The sequence below is a fragment of the Conger conger genome, chromosome 7 (genome assembly GCF_963514075.1).
Source record: "Conger conger chromosome 7, fConCon1.1, whole genome shotgun sequence".
Classification (NCBI taxonomy): Eukaryota; Metazoa; Chordata; class Actinopteri; order Anguilliformes; family Congridae; genus Conger; species Conger conger.
Window position 1 is genome coordinate 20,843,423 of NC_083766.1, and position 17,519 is coordinate 20,860,941.

At 41.7% G+C, this 17,519-nt stretch overlaps 1 protein-coding gene across 1 annotated transcript; it reads left to right on the top strand.

The window, feature by feature from the left end:
* The first annotated feature begins 1,159 nt into the window (after positions 1 to 1,159).
* LOC133134117 (solute carrier family 22 member 6-like) lies at positions 1,160 to 16,218 on the top strand. The gene is made up of 10 exons (XM_061250544.1): positions 1,160 to 1,570; positions 2,274 to 2,377; positions 9,060 to 9,214; positions 9,634 to 9,802; positions 12,677 to 12,800; positions 13,169 to 13,284; positions 13,476 to 13,690; positions 13,948 to 14,056; positions 14,377 to 14,580; positions 16,068 to 16,218. The coding sequence occupies exons 1-10, from the start codon at positions 1,160 to 1,162 to the stop codon at positions 16,159 to 16,161; spliced, it is 1,701 nt and encodes a 566-aa protein (XP_061106528.1). The 3' UTR covers positions 16,162 to 16,218.
* The last annotated feature ends 1,301 nt before the right edge of the window (positions 16,219 to 17,519 follow it).

The following is a 17,519-nucleotide window of genomic DNA, read 5'->3' on the forward strand; positions in this document are numbered from 1 at the left end:
AACGGCAGGGTTCTTTTTAGTTTAGGGAAAAATTAATCTCTCTTGATGCAGGTCAGCATCCCAATGTGCAGACCGGGGGCTCAAACCAGCAATTCTACTTTTTTTTTCTTTCATTTTATTTGAACCATTCTGGCTCCTGAGTCAAATCTATTCGTCACAGAAACAGATCCCTCATAACAACTGTAAGACTCCAAAGAGATAGAAGAAGGTCAGAGGTCGGAATTGTAGATGATATGTGTTATTAATAATACAGAAAAATACATGCAAGTAGCATCTCAGGAAGTCTAAGGCACCAGGAAAAAAGTCTGTAATAAATAGAACAAAGTGATACAATTTCACACAATGAGTCTGTGTCCTCAAAAACTCTCTCCAAATTTGAACATTTGCATATCTGTTTTTGCAGCCATATTTAACTTCTAGAAGCTAATTCAAGGGGGGCATCCCCTGGAACCCTAAAAAACACATATTCCTTATCTACCCATTCTCTCTATTTTTGGCTAATCCCTATATTTCAATCAAACGGAGAGCTTTCGGTGAGCTTCTGCGCACACAACCTATTCTAAATTACTACAGTATCACATACACTAAGTTCACTTAGAAGCACACAAAATATCTGTCTTTACCTTGCAGTATCCCTGACCAACAGTACTTAAGTACAGAATACCTAAGTATCGATACTCTAAAGCATGTCCAAAGTGTCCAAAAGCTCTCCAAAACAAGATTACACAATGCTTTCTAAACCTGCATCAAGTTTAAAATGGACTGTTATTTCAGAAATAGGTAAACCCGAGCTGCTTTAGCCAGTACAATTACAGGTGCATTCATAGCAAGTCCAATGCAAATGCTCACTGGATGTTTTATGCACATCTGAATATTCATTCTGCTATGCAATATTCCAAAACTGTTCATCACCTGAATATTACACATTATACTTTGGAAACCCTGTACAAGAAGATTACCATGTTTTACATTAGTTCAGAACTGAAATGACCTAACAGTGCATTTACTCATTTGTAAATTTTTCTCCCCCTAGATATTCTTCAACAACTGTCACCTTGGTTGTTATTTTCACATCTTATCCAGTATCGAGTGGAGTTTGGAGCTTGCCGTTGTTTTCGAGTTTGGTTGTGGGGAGTCGATCTGACCTGGGTGTTCTGCCATGGCATTTGACGATGTTCTGGAGACGGTGGGCAGCACAGGCCGGTTTCAGGTGCTGCACGTGATGCTGCTCTGTAGCCCAATGTTCATGATGGCCAGCCACAACCTGCTGCAGAACTTTGTGGCCATCGTGCCCCCCCACTTCTGCCGTGCCCCGAGAAACTCCTCCATCTCCCACCTGGGCCCCCAGGAGGCGCTGTTGCTCACCGTGCCCTTAGACTCGGAGGGGAAGCCGTCAAAGTGCCAGCGCTACTCCACCCCGCAGTGGCACCTGCTGGCCCGAAACAACATCCCCACTGAGACAGGGGGCGCTGTCTCCAGTACCCTGGATCCACTCAGCACAGAGCTGCAAGGTTGTGAGGAAGGATGGGAGTACAACATGACTGAAATTACCTCTAGCATCATATCTGAGGTAAGGGCACCTTAAAGTACATGATACATACACAGTGAGGCCAATTTAAACATATGGGAATGAATTCCGCCACACAGGGCACCAGGAAGTGTAATAGTGTCACTCAGTGCTCATGCTCATTTTTGTCCTTGGTCACATGCCTAGTCACATGCACAATGAAGAAAACCCAGGTTAATTATGTGCCTCAGAGAATTAACTTATGAAAAACGCTTGGGCAGTTGCCAAATGAGGGTGAAAAAACATCAATATCTTTGTCTGTGCGCTAGGTGCAAAAATCGTACCTTCGCTAAAATAGTATATATAATATATATAATAATATAATAATATTTAATTTCGCCAATTGATATGAATATTTTGTTTCATATCAATTGGCGAAATGAATAGCTTGAAAGCTGTCCCCATGAATAGCACCAGGGGACATGCTACAAGATTAGGATTAGGGTTATGGTTATGTTATGGTTAGTAATAAATCTTTCTTTCCCAAGTTGTCCCTTGTTAGGCCCCTTGTTCAGTCCTCTTGGAAATAAAGTACTACATTTTAGAATCCAGTGTTTTTGTAGCCTGACTCTCCTTATGGTTAGGGTTAGGATTAGGATTAGGGTTAGGGTTAGGGTTAGGTTAGTTAAAAAATACTATCTTGCCCTGTGGTTGTGGTTGAAGTTAATGTATTTTACTAAAAATATTCTCTCCCTCTCTCTCTCAGTGGGATCTGGTATGTGATTCTCACTTGCTGAAACAGATGGGACAAAGCATTTACATGGGAGGGGTGCTAGTCGGAGCAGTGGTCCTTGGGGGCCTCGCCGACAAGTAAGACATCACTTCACTTCAAACCCATCCAATCTTCCAGCCTTGTTTACCCCCTCCACTCCTGTTCTGTTTGAATTGATGCTTGATTTTGTTGCTTTTTTTTGCAGCAATAAATGTCACAATATACAGTCAGGTCCGTAAATATTGGGACATCGACACAATTCTCCTCTTTTTGGCTCTATACACCACCACAATCGATTTGAAATGAAACGAACAAGATATGCTTTAACTGCAGACTTTCAGCTTTAATTTGAGGGTATTTACATCCAATGCAAATACATCCAGGTGAACGGTGTAGGAATTACAAGTTTCTATATGTGCCTCCCACTTTTTAAGGGACCAAAAGTAATGGGACAATTGGCTGCTCAGCTGTTCCATGGCCAGGTGTGTGTTATTCTCTCATTATCTCATTTACAAGGAGCAGATAAAAGGTCTAGAGTTCATTTCAAGTGTGCTATTTGCATTTGGAATCTGAACATGCATTTCACTTGCTGAAGACAAAAATGAAGGGAAAATGCCCCAAGAACAAGCAGGAACTGAAGACAGTTGCAGTAGAGGCCTGGCAGAACATCACCAGGGATGAAACCCAGCGTCTGGTGATGCCTATGCATTCCAGACTTCAGGCTGTAATTGACTGCAAAGGATTTGCAACCTAGTATTAAAAAGTGAAAGTTTGATTTATGATTGTTAGTTTGTCCCATTACTTTTGGTCCCTTAAATAGTGGGAGGCACATATACAAACTGTTGTAATTCCTACATCGTTCACCTGATTTGGATGTAAATACCCTCAAATTACAGCTGATTGTGATGAGTGTGAGCACTAAAAGTAATTAAGATGAGCCTGTGGCTACTCGCAGAAGATAAGGAAAAATATTTTACTGCGTACGCATTTGAAGTGTGGTGGAAAATCTGTTAATCTTCCTGAAGGTGGTCCAAAAAGACAAGCACAAAGTCTGAGAGCACGCTTTCCCATCACTCTGCCAAAAACAGGAACAGTCTCTTCTTCTAACGCATCCTCAAAAAACTCTTAGCAATGAGTGTCTTTACTACATAGGACGGGACTGCAGAGCTTTTATGTCTGGGTCCTCTGGCTCCTCCGTGGGGCAGTGCACATATCTCGCATCAGCCAGGGTGCCAACCGTTCTGGATACAAAAGAGCGAATGCATTTTCGCAGTAAAAAAAAAAAGGTAAATGGTTGGCATTTAAATAGCACCTTTATCCAAAGCGCTGTACAATTGATGCTTCTCATTCACTCATTAATACACACACTCACACACTGACGGCGATTGGCTGCCATGCAAGGCGCCAACCAGCTCGTCAGGAGCATTTGGGGGTTAGGTGCTCAGGGATACTTCGACACAGCCCAGGCGGGGAATTGAACCGGCAACCCTCCGACTGCCAGACGACTGCTCTTACTGCCTGAGCCATGTCGCCCACAGTATAGGGACACAACAAAGATAGATTGGCTTGTTCTTCTGGTAATTATCGCCGCATTGCCAGTTCTGCAGACCGTATTCTAGGCCTAAGATAAAACCCAGACATTCTGACTCAGGATAACTTATGGGGTGAGTGTACAGGAGTGTGGGGGAGCTGGTGGAATGCGGTTAGAGAGAATAAACATAACATAAGGGCGGCCTGTAGCGTAGTGGTTAAGGTAAATGACTGGGACACACAAGGTCAGTGGTTCTAATCCCGGTGTAGCCACAATAAGATCCTCACAGCCATTGGGCCCTTGAGCAAGGCCCTTAACCTTGCATTGCTCGAGGGGAGGATTGTCTCCTGCTTAGTCTAATCAACTGTATGTCGCTCTGGATAAGAGCATCTGCCAAATGCCAATAATATAATGTAATGTAATGTTTATTCCCTTAGCTGTCTGCACTGTACGATTCATAAACTGATACCGCTGATGTCCCTTTATATCATACTCATCTCCCTCCAACCAGGTCTCTTTAGCTTGTGGTGAATGTCTCTTAATTCTTCCTCGGACATTGGTCGACAGTGTGGCGTTCCCCTGGTATTCCTTCTCCCGCATCACGATTATTGGTAACCACGGTAACCAGGAGTGCGATGAGGCCAAGGGCTATGAGGCCGACGTCAGCGCTGTGTCCCATTCTGCAGAAGGGGTTGAATTTGCCATTCTTCGTGTGACATGTTCGGAACAGAGGTTGCTAGCACGTGCTTCTTGTTGGGTTGGTTCTCGGTGAGTTTTTAAACTCCTGGGGAGCTAGCGTTTTCCGTGCATCATTTGAGGCGGATCTTCCACCCTGAAGTGGGCCCACTCGTATCATGGTTGGCGTGGTGAGTAAGACCCAGTGTGGTCCTCTCCACCGGGGTTGGTTCCACCTCTTCTTCCGGAAGTCTTTTATTACCTGCTACATTGCTTCAAAAGGGATGTTAGGGAAAATTGCCCTTTTTACATATCACAGGTGAGCATCGTCTGATGAAACAGATCCACAGTAAAACAACAATAGCTATACTTTTGTATTTACTTGCAAAGAAATAACAAAAAGTGAGAGAGCTTACCGGCTCTCTCATTTGAATCAGACATGTGAGACTTGTATACAGTTTTCAGTACACTGACCCAGAAAGGGGGGCTTTACCAAAACAAAAAGACATAAAGCTGGCCTCTAACATTTATCAGTATTTTGTCTTCTGATTACCCCTTGTTGACCTTGCTGTAAGACTGGAATGTGCTAGCTACCTCCTTCTAGGAGAAGCAAAGACATTAAGGCCAAAGGTTGTCTATTTGCTGGGAGAGAGACAGAGAAAGACTCCTGGTAAGCACTTATTTCAGAAAGTGGTCTAATAGTAATAAGGATTATAATAAAAGGTTATTTTTAATCACATGATTGTCTTTATGTTAACACACATTGTCAATTAAGAAAATTACCCTGTTGTGGTGTGTACGACCCCCCCATCCCTGTAAGGATCAGTGGTAGGGCCAATCCAACCCTGTTTTGCCCATTACCTTGGTCAGTCACCCTTTCCCGCACTGGGGACCTTTTGTCATCATACTTGGAGTTTGCTCACGCGTAAGTGGTACTTGTTTTGTTTTTCAACAATGAACAAGGAAGTGTGAGACAAGGTTAACAGATTAGGTTTGAACAAAATCTGACACGGTGCTGCAACAACCTTATCTGATTTGACACGGAATGACCCTATACTATCTCTATGTTATCTGTATTATTTACATTATTATCCTTCTGTGAGGCCACTTACTTAGGATCCCAGATCCTTACGATCATTACTGTGTTTAATTAATGTGGACCCTGTCCTTTTCAGCCCTGAATTTTTCCTTAGGAGCCCAGATCATAACGACCATATTGTGACCTCACCTTTTAATGTATTCTTTTGGTTCATGTATTGACAATCCCGGCAGACAGTTTCAGTGTAGGTGCCTCCTGCTCTATCCCGGTGGCTTTCCTTAGAGCCTTACACGGGACAGGCTTGTCAGCTCTGGGGTCCCAGACATCCAGCTGCACACAGTTTCAACCCTTGCCTTGGAATCTGCATGAAAAATCACGTTAAATATCCTGCTGACAACACCAAGTACTGTAGTGGAAAATCTGTTTCACTTTCTTGAGGTAAGGTGGTCAGTCACACAATATATTTATGAGACTTTAATACTTTACATTGCCTTACGTTTTACCCAAAGTGACTTACAGTGGATTAGACTAAGCAGGAGGCAATCCTCCCCTGCAGCAATGCAGGGTTAAGGGCCAAGCTCAGGGGCCCAACCACCGCCTCAGTCATGTACCTTAACCACTACGCTACAGGCAGCCCTACTTGCAAGCACGAAGAATGAGAGCACTCTTACCCATCACTCGGCCAAAAACAGGAACAGTCTCTTCTTATATTCTGTTTCAAGCATTACATTACATTAATGGCATTTGGCAGTTGATTAGAATAAGCAGGAGACAATCCCCCCTGGAGCAATGGAGGGTTAAAGGCCTTACTCAAGGGCCCAACGGCTGTGCGGATCTTATTGTGGCTACAAGTCAGAACAGCAGAATCCCTCCCCCTATTTCGACGCAGACTCAAAACCCACCTTTTCAAACTCTACCTTAGTCCTCCCTCCTGATTTCCCCTGCCCCTCCTTTCTGATATCCCTATCCCTATGCACTTCTGATGACAACTATGTTTAGAACAGCATTTCCTGTGTATTTTGCTAGTTTCTGGATGTGATGCTCTGACTTATGGTAGAACCTATGCACTTGTAAGTCGCTTTGGATTAAAAGCGTCTGCCAAATGACTAAAATGTAAATGTAAATGTAAATGTACAACAGGGATCAAACGAGCGACCATGCGGGTCCCAGTCATCCACTTTAACCACTATGCTACAGGCTGCCCAAGCAGCTCTTTGCATAAATGTGTTTCTCTGCATATAGGTCAAATAATGCGATAACTTATGATCAACAGAATGTGGTTTCAGCTAATAATAAAATAGACCTTTAACCTAGACAGCAAATCTGCCAGAATAGGTAACAGAGGACAGCGAAAATGTCAGAGTACAAAAGAAAAAAAAACACTTTACCAAGCCTCAATGATGCCCTCTGGTGACAAATGAAAGAGTGAGATTTTGCACTGAAAAGAGCACTACAGCCTATATGGAAATTCTGGGGTTTTACCTCTCTAGACCACAAGAGTGCGTGCTGGCCATGTTCAGCATGAGCAATGACCGGAATGCAGGTGTAATCATGGCCGACTGCGGTCAGCTTCGTGGAGAGCTATTTAAGTCTCTTCCTGGCACTGCTCTGGCCTTTGGTGTTTAATTTTTTAACCTACACTGAGCCGGTATAGAGGTATAGAGGTAGTTGGAGGACTGAATTGCTTTTAGTCTGGAAAGGCATTCAGTTACCTCTTTAGAATTAATTAGAAGCATAGGGACCAGTTGTTTGGTTTTTCTTGGGTTGGTTGGTTCCCCTGGACCTTCCCTATTTTGATTGCTTAGGCCCTCTTCAGTTTAGAGGAGCGAGAGGCGGAGTTTGCCTCTTGGGTCTAGCCTTTTTGAGAGGAATCTCGTTTCTCCCTGACCGCTATAGTCCAGGTGAATCGCCAGGGAGTTTGGTTCCCTTTTTCAGTTATTTTTTCACATGAAACCCGTTTCTTCTGGCATTCCTTATCATTGGTAACTTTGTGATCCCGTCCCAGTCACTCTTGGTCTCCCGCGCCCTCACAAAATCAGGTCAGAGTAATAACAGGCATATTTTTACATCCCTTCGAAATAAGGTAGTAAGGAACATAAGGAAGGCTAAAGCTTTGAAAAAAAATAATAAATACGTTTTTGGTCACTGTCCAAATACTTATGCACTGCACTGTATACATACGTACAGTACTGTGCAGAAGTCTTAGGCACCCTGGACTTTATTATATATATGTTTATTTTTTTGTGTGTGTTAGTATTTTCCAAAAGATTTAATTTTACAGATACATTTTTGTATTTAATTTTAAAAAGTAACATATTACTGCAAGCAATTTACTAGTTTTTGCATAAAAACTTGATCAAGATCAGAAGCAAGGAGCCAACCAAAGTCTGCAGAAGAACTGTGGCAAGTTCTCCAACATGCTTGGAACAACCTCCCTGCTGATTGTCTTAGCCAACGGTGTCCTGCAGTTCTATATCTCAGAGAAGTGATGCAGTTTTAACAACAAAGGGTGTTCACAAAAAATATTGATTTGATTCAGTTCTTAACTATTCTGCCAAATTACTAAAATGTCATGTAAAATGTATAGTACGTTTATTTATTTATTTCATTGAATTATTTTTGAAAGAATCTTATCTGTACAGAATGTTATACAGGTGCCTAAGACTTTTGCACAGTACTGTATGTCCACTGACTGTCAAGTCTTCAGACATAACAAATGGTAAATGGACTGCATTTCTATAGCCCTTTTTCTAGCTAAGGCTACACAAAGTGCTTTACAGTTAATGTCTCGCATTCACAGACACACTCACACACCAACGCCGAAAGGCTGCCATGTAAGGCGCCAACCAAAAACTACAACATAACCCCTAACACGAGAAATTCCCTGGATCTGTCCCCACATACACTCACCAAGCACTTTGTTAAGACTATTTTTACTTTATTACACCTTCTAATTCATGCGATTATCTAATCAGCCAATTGTATGGGAGCAGTGCAATGCACACAATCATGTAGGTACAGGCCATGAGCTTCAGTTAATGTTCACATCAACCATCAGAACGGGGAAAATGTGACCTGACTATTTTCACGCACACTAGTTTCTAGAGTTTGCAAAGAATAGTGCAAAAAAACTAAAATCCAGTGAGTAGCAGTTCTGCAGACAGAAACGCCTTGTTAATGAGAGAGGTCTGTGGAGAATGGACAGACTGGTCAAAGCTGACAGGAAGGTGACAGTAATGCAAATAACCACACATTACAACAGTGGTATGCAGAAGAGCATCTCTGAACACACAACGCATCATAACTCTAAGTGGATAGGTTCAAAAATAGTCAAAAATAAGTCTACTAAATATCCAATAAAGTGCTTGGAGAGTGTATACTGATCTTTACCAGCAAACTCTTACAGTAAAAAAGGACAGCAGACCGATGACAAGCAGATAAGCCCTTTTATCGATACATGCTTACGAGATTTGGTTTCGACATTGTGCTCATCCCTCTCTCCTCTCCTCCTCTTCCTCTTCCTCACCCTCCCCAGGTTTGGCCGGCGGATCCTGCTGATGCTCTCCTACCTGCTGATGGCGGTGTCAGGCACCTGCGCTGCCTTCTCCCCCTCCTTCCAGCTCTTCTGCTTCTTCCGCTTCCTCTGTGGCATGGCGCTTTCAGGCCTGGGCCTGAACTCCCTGTCCTTAAGTGAGCCTCGCCTCAGTGCCTGACTTAGCAGGCATCCGGGGTAATACTTAAATACATATCCAGCTTGAAAACCCCCAGTGTTTCCACCTCCACTATGTGTCCTGGCTAGGTATTCCACACAGTGACCACTCTGTGAAAAAATACTTACTAATGTCTGTGTGGAATTTATCCTTTGCCAATTTCCATTTATGGCCTCTCATTCTGCTAACCAAACTCAACCTGAAGAATCACCCGTAGTTCACTTTGGTAATCCCCTTAATGAATTTAAAAGCTTCAATCAAATCACCCATAACTCTTCTCTTACTAAGATTCAAGAAGTTAAGCATCTCAAGTCTTTCCTCATAACTTTTATGTTTCCTTATAATGAATTTGATACTACATTTATATATCACTGACAAGTCTCCTCCTCCTCCTCCCAGTTTTGGAGTGGATTCCCACACGCGTGAGGACGGTGGTTGGCACGGGGACTGGGTACTTCTACACCGTGGGACAGCTGATTTTGGCCGGGATGGCGTACTTCATAAGGGACTGGCGCTGGCTTACGCTTGCCGCCTCCATACCCTACTTCGTCGTTTTCCTCTACTCCTTGTAAGATTCTGCACATTTTTGTGGGAGGGGGCGGGAGGTTGTGAAGGAATAGTAGTCCGGGGGAACATGTCCAGGTACATCATCACAGAGGTTGCCATTTTCTTGCAGCTTACGGGACCGGCGAGTTCCAATCATTGCATTACATATGTTTGCGTCAGTTGACACTTCCATTCAAAACAGCCACTTTTGAACCTCAACATCTCACCCATTTCAAAACCAATCTCAATACCATTTCGCAGGTCGACTAGAATAGCAAGGAGCTCATCAACTACATTTGGTACTGCTACGTTGTGCAATTTCTGTGTTAGGGATACGCTTAAAAAATCCAACGGATCCCGACAGGACGACTCCGAAGCATGTTTTCTAATTTCACGACTGTAGGGTTTTATTAAATTTGAATTAAACCTCAAATTTAGACCTTTAAATTTCAACCCATAGACTTAACATGGCGAAACACATTGCTAACTTGACCGTGGCTAATTTAACGTTCTAAATGAAGAAGAAAAGGAGTTATAAACGTTATGTTAACATGACATCGTTATGTTCAGCAACGTTATCGTGTGCAGGTTGTTGCTAGACGACACGGATAGGAACACAGCAGCCAGTCTCACTGTCTGTCCAAAGTGGAAAGCAAGCAATCAATTTGTGAAAAAATGCCGGATACAGTAAAGCGAGGGCGACCAAAAATGGGCCAGCTAGCTCGGCGGACATAAAGAGAAAATGATCTGCTAAATTACCAGATATGTCAGTTTATTAGGCTTGTCATAAGCACCAACAAAATGAGATCAGTAGGCTATCCAGCTAGCTCCAAGCTACACGACAAAATGTCACTGACACTGTGTAAATACCAGCTACTTAGCTAACCTAGTTAGGTTATAGTTAGGTTTTATAGTAGTTGCTAGCTAGCTGAATGGCTGATGTGGGATATTTCTCATTACCGTTAGACATGAGAGAACATACAATTTCGCGAGGAAAGGTAATTTAATATGGAAATACCATGATGATGGTAGACAGTTGGTGTCTCCTTAAGATTTGACTGAAGAAATGCGTTTCAGACAGTAGAATTATCTTTGAAATGGAAAAAGAATGGCGCTAACTACACTTTTAAATCATAGCGATAAAAACAAAACCTTTGGAGAACTCACTTCAAGTTCAACCAAGAAAAAATAAAAATACCTCTTTTTGCCAGTAGATGGGATCCGCGTTTTAGAAATGGGGACAGTTATGGGGATAGATTCTTTAAAGGTACAATAGGTAAGATTTTTGTGTTAAAACATTGTTACAAAACCATTGTAAATCTCTTCCTATAATTTAAAAAGGCTCGCTCACATGTTGACACTGCCTGTGTTTATAGTCATTGTACAGCTGTACAACAATTCAAGATCATTGGTTGAAAATTGGTTATAACTGCCCCAGCCAATGGTGTGAGGTCTTATTCCGATTGTTCTTGTAGCTGCCCAATTTGCACTCCAGACAAGCAATCACTGAAATTCTGTATATTGCTTATTATCCAAGCGAAGACTACATATCTACTTATAAAACAATAGGCCTACCAGTTTGTTATTGGTAGCATCAACCAAATTTTCTATAGTCAGCTTAACAAATTTAGAAATATATTAAATATAGGCAAGTAGTGACTGCGCAAGTGTTGTGCTTCAGGTGGATATTTGTAAATTCGGGTAGCTAACTAGTAATACTAATTTGCTTGTTGTTACTGATAGCGAACTGGTATTGTTTTCTAACTAGATAAGCAATAGTATACAGTTTCAGTGATCGCTTGTCTGGAGTGCAATTTGGGCAGCTACACATTCCTGTTATCTCTTTAAGTGTGCAATCATCTGTGTTTAGCTAAACCTTTATTTCTCTCAAATTGTAAGTTACAGTTGCATCGTTTGTGGTAGACTATCATAAAGTGAAAACTTCAAAATGACAAAAAAATATAAATAGTGTTGTATAGCACACCAAAGTCGAGATTTCATAAAGTCACCAAACATTTTCTTACTAGAACACAGATGGCAGGCTCTGTTGCATTTGTTACTGTCAGCTTTCCAAAACGAGAACAAGAACACTGAACTGTATAATAATGCTTTATATTACGCGTTATTACGCGGAGTCCAAAATTACCAATTGTACCTTTAACTTAAGCCAAGTTCCTAGCCAAGGGTTTTGCATGCATATTTATAATGACCAATCCAGTATTAATTGAACCTCTCGGTGAAGGAAATCCTTTAAAAAAAAGTTTTAAGAGAAATGTTTGCATTACATATTACACATTATAAAATGTATTCCTACAGTGATAAACAAAGTGATTTGTGGGTGACACTATCATTGAGTGACTGTGAATGCACAGTAGTTAGCCATGACTTTGTTTAATTGGTCAATTACCTTTGGACAAAGTACTTTCACTTAAATCACTGTTTTTTGTGATTAATTACATTACAGTTAATTTCCTGATGCTTTTATCCAAAGTGACTTACATTTGATTAGACTACGCAGGGGACAATCCCCCCTGCAACCATGATAGAATTCCCTGACTGAACTTGCTCTGCATACGCCCTACTTCATGCGCGACACACATAAAAGTCTTTAATATAAACGTTACGGCATGAGTCGTCTCCAGGCAACTGCACACAATAAGCTTACACTATAAAGTGACAGTGGAGGTACGTTTTTGTTCTTCAATTATCATATTTTCCAAACGCACCATGAAAGTACTGTAAGGGTACAAATGAGTTAATTTTACAAGCAAAAAAGGTATAAATGAATTTCTTGTAGAGGATAATGTTCTTTGTTCCATTAATCTATTTATAGGCTCTCAGGTGGCTTCTGAATTCAATCTTGAGATTGAACCGTAATTATGGTAACTCCACGCAGGTGGTTCCTGGAGAGTGCTCGATGGCTGGTGCTGAACGGGAAGTCCAAACAAGCGGTGAAGAACCTGCGCTACGTGGCTCTTTTCAATGGACGGAGAGCAGAGGGGGACGAAATCAACGTCAAGGTCAGTGTCGCCGTAGGAACCTCGGGTGGCTGGATTGGTACAATTACAGTTAATTAGCTGATGCTTTGGATTATCTCTTTGTAGTATGCATGCTCAGTATGTCTACAGTGTGTATTCTCTGTAGTATGCATACTCAGTATGTGTACAGTGTGTATTTGCTGTACTGTGCATACTCAGTATGTACTCTTTGTAGTATGCCTACTCAGTGTGTATTCTCTGTAGTATGCATACTCAGTGTGTATTCTCTGTAGTATGCATACTGTGTGTATTCTCTGTAGTATGCATACTTGGTGTGTATTCTCTGTAGTATGCATACTCAGTTTGTATTCTCCACCCTGTACCAACTCAGTCTGTGTGTCCATCTCCAGGTGCTGCAGGAGTCGATGAAGAAGGAGATGTCCTGTTCCCAGGGCACACACTCTGCCTTGGACCTGCTGCGTACCCCCGCCCTGAGAAACATCACAATCAGCCTCTGTGTTGTCTGGTCAGTGTCCTACTACTCCCTCTACCTGGCCTTGTTTTTATCCAGTGAACCCTTAGCAGGCTTAATAATGATAATTCTTTATTTAGCTGACCTCTCAGTATTTGAACTTGCAAGAATCCACTCCTGAACCATTAAGGGGCGTGGTGGATCCAGCCAGGCAATGACAATAAGGACACTCATTTTACAAACAGGTTCACCACCAGCTTCGCTTATTACGGGCTCTCCATGGACCTGCAGAAGTTTGGTGTGGATATCTACCTGATCCAGGTGATCTTCGGGGCTGTGGACATCCCTGCCAAAGTCATCATGACTGTGTCTATGAGCAAGATCGGCCGGCGAGTTTCCCAAAGTGCTGCCATCATACTGTCCGGCATCATGATACTAGCCAACTTACTAGTGCCATATGGTGAGCTTTGTGTGTGTGCGTGTGAATGTGTGTGTATGTATACAATCAAGCACAAGGTAGCCAACAAGTATACAAAGCACTTCTTCAAACAAAGTGAATAATTGCATCTATGGTTTCATTTTAAGTTGTATGTCTAGCTAGGTGGCCTGGTGGTTGTACTTTAATGAACTTAGGTACCTGTTAATGATGGAACCCTTGTTCTACAGACTCACAGACTGCACTGCCTTCTGGGTGATCTGTTTCCTGTGTGTTTGCAGAGAACCAGGTGTTACGCACCACTCTGGCAGTGCTGGGCAAGGGGTGCTTGGCTGCATCTTTCAACTGCTGCTTTCTGTACACTGGAGAGCTTTTCCCCACCATTATCCGGTAAGCATTTCTCTCTCTTCATGTCTCTAGCTACTTCTTTTCTTTCCTCTCATCAGTCCTCTCTACCTTCCTAATGTCAACAGGTATGGCCTTCCAGAGCTTAGGTGTCCTCCCAGAGAAGGCTCTATCAAGTTATGTCAAATTATACAAAACTGTCATACTTTTATTGTTAAATTTGACAGTAACATGTATTTCATGTGTTTGACAGTGCTGTGTCAGTCTTACGGCAATTAAAGTGTGACCAAAAGTTGCATTTGATTTCCAAATGAATAAATAAAAAGCAGAGATTTGTTAACTCTCCTTCCTCTCTCCCCCACCAGGCAGAACGGAATGGGCTGGGTGTCGATGATGGCGCGTCTCGGGGCCATGGTGGCCCCCCTCATACTGATCCTCGGAGATGTGGTGTCCTGGCTGCCTGGCCTGATCTACGGGGGGATCCCCATCCTGGCTGGAGGGATCGCCCTCTTCCTGCCCGAAACTCTGGGGATGCCCCTCCCTGACACCATCCAGGACGCAGAAGAACGGTGAGGCAGTTTCCTGTTTAAATAATAACTAATCTGCCTTAATCCAAAGTGATTTACAGTTGATTAGACTAAGCAGGGGACAATCCCCCCTGGAGCAATGTGGGGTTAAGGGCCTTGGTGAAGGGCCCAACAGCTGTGCTTATTGTGGCAACGCCAGGGCTTGAACCATCAACTGTCTGGGTTCCAGTCATGGCCTGTGGGAACTAGGGATGTGACAAATCATCAGTTTTAGTAACTGGTTACAATCCCATTATTTAAACGGTTAACCGATACTGCTTATGACCGCTAGAGGTCGTATCTTTTTCTTTTTACTAGATTACTGGGAAATTTTGTATTGTATTTTCAAACTTTCTTTTGGCCCATCTCAATAGTTAAATGCCAACATTGTAAGTCAGCCTAATTGCCAAATTAAATATTTACATTTACATTGACATTGTGCATTGTAACCTCACAGTTGTAGAAATCTGTAGTTAAATCCCTGTAGTTTACGTCGAGGCAATGCTCGTCGATCGTGTGAAAATTTTTTTAATGCATCGGTTAAAATAATAATTCTTCATGTTTTCATCCCTCCTCTCTATGGCTTCTGCCTGATAGAATTGATTGGCATGAAATATGTGAATATGCTGCTGTTAACAACTTTCTTACAGACGGGTTTGTGCACTAGGCACTGTACCATAGGCGATCGGTCTAATGAGTTTACTTTCATGTCTCTGTACAATTTGATATATTCTTATGTAACGGTATAAACTCGGATGAATAAACGCCATAGAATAAACTATAAGTGAACTAACAGCTACAGACACACAGAAATTATTTGACAACTATAGTACTGTAGCATTCAATTCCATGCGGTGTTTGCATTCTTAACCCTCTGAAATGGCCGCAGATTGCTTGCTTGTACGACTGTAGCTTGTGGATTAAATGAAAACAGCTATTGTAACATTTGTGCAATGATGTATCGCTTTGCTCATTCTTATGTGGATAAAGCATAGTGGAAAGCTACGTTCAGTTTGCCGGTAGTTTCGCGTGACAACGAATATACACGGATCTTCTGTGAACCTTAAGAAACGACATAACGTTACAATAAGCCACAAGTTAACTTACAGCTTCTGAAATTATTTTATAACTGTAATATTGTAGCATTCAATTCCCTATGGTGTTTGCATTTTAAACCCCTTGAAATGGCCAGATTGCTTGCTTGAACTGCTGAAGCTAGTCGATTGCTAGTTTAGCATAGCAATAATACGCCTGGTGATGAACGTGTATTTATTTAAAACTGAGCTTACAATTTCACCTTCAGAAAAAAATATCGGTTAACCGATATTGGGAACAGGATCCATAAACACACCTGCCTGTTAAATGAGTCATTTTGTTTAAATGTGAGGACGTGCACCTCAGTTACGTTTTCAGTCCTATCCTGGTTGCGATGAATATGCTGATTTTTTAAAATTATATTTCTTAACATAAACGTCCATTCCCTTTTTCAGATCGCTCCGCCGGAAATCCTCTAAGTCACTAAAAAAAGGAGATATCATGCTGAAGGAAGCCAACAATTCTCTACTGAGAGTAGAGACCATCTGAAGTCACTGCCCATACAAGTTACTGTTTCTATCCACAAGGAGATGCATTCTATATATATTTTATAAGGCTATGCATAGCTCAAATGGGGATTATATGCACACAGCAAATAACTTCTAAAAGTAGTTGGCACAGATGGAATGTCATATCAGGTTCTTGGAATGTACTTGTTGTTACATTAAGCTGGATCAAAAGAGTTACTCCTCCTGGCATATATATTTGATTAATTACTTTATTAATTTTCACTCTGGCTTGAAAAATAATATTTTATTATTATTACATTACATTAATGGCATTTGGCAGACGCTCTTATCCAGAGCGACGTACAACAAAGTGCATATCCATAACCAGGGATAAGTGCGCTGAAAGACTCTAGAGCAGGGGTCGGCAACCCTGGTCCTGGAGAGCCGCAGGGTGTGCTGGCTTTCGTCTCCACCTTAAAATAAGCAACCGATTCAGACCCAAGAAACCAGGTGAGGTGAGTTAACTGTGCAATCAATTTCATTGCTTTCATTGATCAATTAATGCCAAGTAACAACGAAAGCCAGCACACCCTGTGGCTCTCCAGGACCAGGGTTGCCGACCCCTGCTCTAGAGGGAAGTACAATTTCAACTGCTACCTGTACAACAACGATAAGGACCAGGGCCCATTTGATTTTTTTGATTTTCTTTTTTAAACAAACAAATAAACAAACAACAAAGCAAAAGTGACCAAACTTAACCAGCCAAACACTGCTTACCTAGCCAAACTGAAAATACAGATACACAAAAAAGTAAATCACAGAAAGACAACAATTAAGGTTCACAAGGAGGTAGGGAGGGACGGGGAGAGGTGCTGCTTGAAGAGGTGCATCTTCAGTTTGCGCTTGAAGGTGGATTAATGATTATTAATGTGTCTGTAATGGTTGAGAGGAATAAAATAAATTGTGTTTGATTTTGATATGACTATCTGCATAAGACAGAGTGCAAATTATGTCCGCTTAAAACATTTAGTTAACATGTCATGAAATCCTGATGGCAATTACATTTATTAAAATAGCTGTGATAGATTTCTCCAGAATAACTAGATTCATCACACCTCTGTGAAGAAAAAATTTGTGAGGATAGGAAGGATTCCAAACTACTTGCCTTGAGAAATAAGATGAAAGGTTTGACATCAAAGTGACATTTTTTTGTATATTTGGAATGCATTTGAAGCTTTATATACCAGGGAACTAAAGGTGGCACATTAATTGATAGCTAAACAAACTAACTAGCCACTAGATTTCTTTTGGGTCAATCTGCCTGTGTCAGGTCTCAGCCTAATATGTTTGAAATAATGTTTAATGGTGCCAATCATTTTGACAGATATGTTTGAGAAA

Coding starts and splice junctions, on each gene's coding strand:
- LOC133134117 (XM_061250544.1), top strand. CDS start 1,160: ATGGCATTTGACGATGTTCTGGAGACGGTGGGCAGCACAGGCCGGTTT. Junction 12,801..13,168: donor GGGACGAAATCAACGTCAAG/GTCAGTGTCGCC, acceptor GTCCATCTCCAG/GTGCTGCAGGAGTCGATGAA. Junction 13,285..13,475: donor ATCAGCCTCTGTGTTGTCTG/GTCAGTGTCCTA, acceptor TTTTACAAACAG/GTTCACCACCAGCTTCGCTT.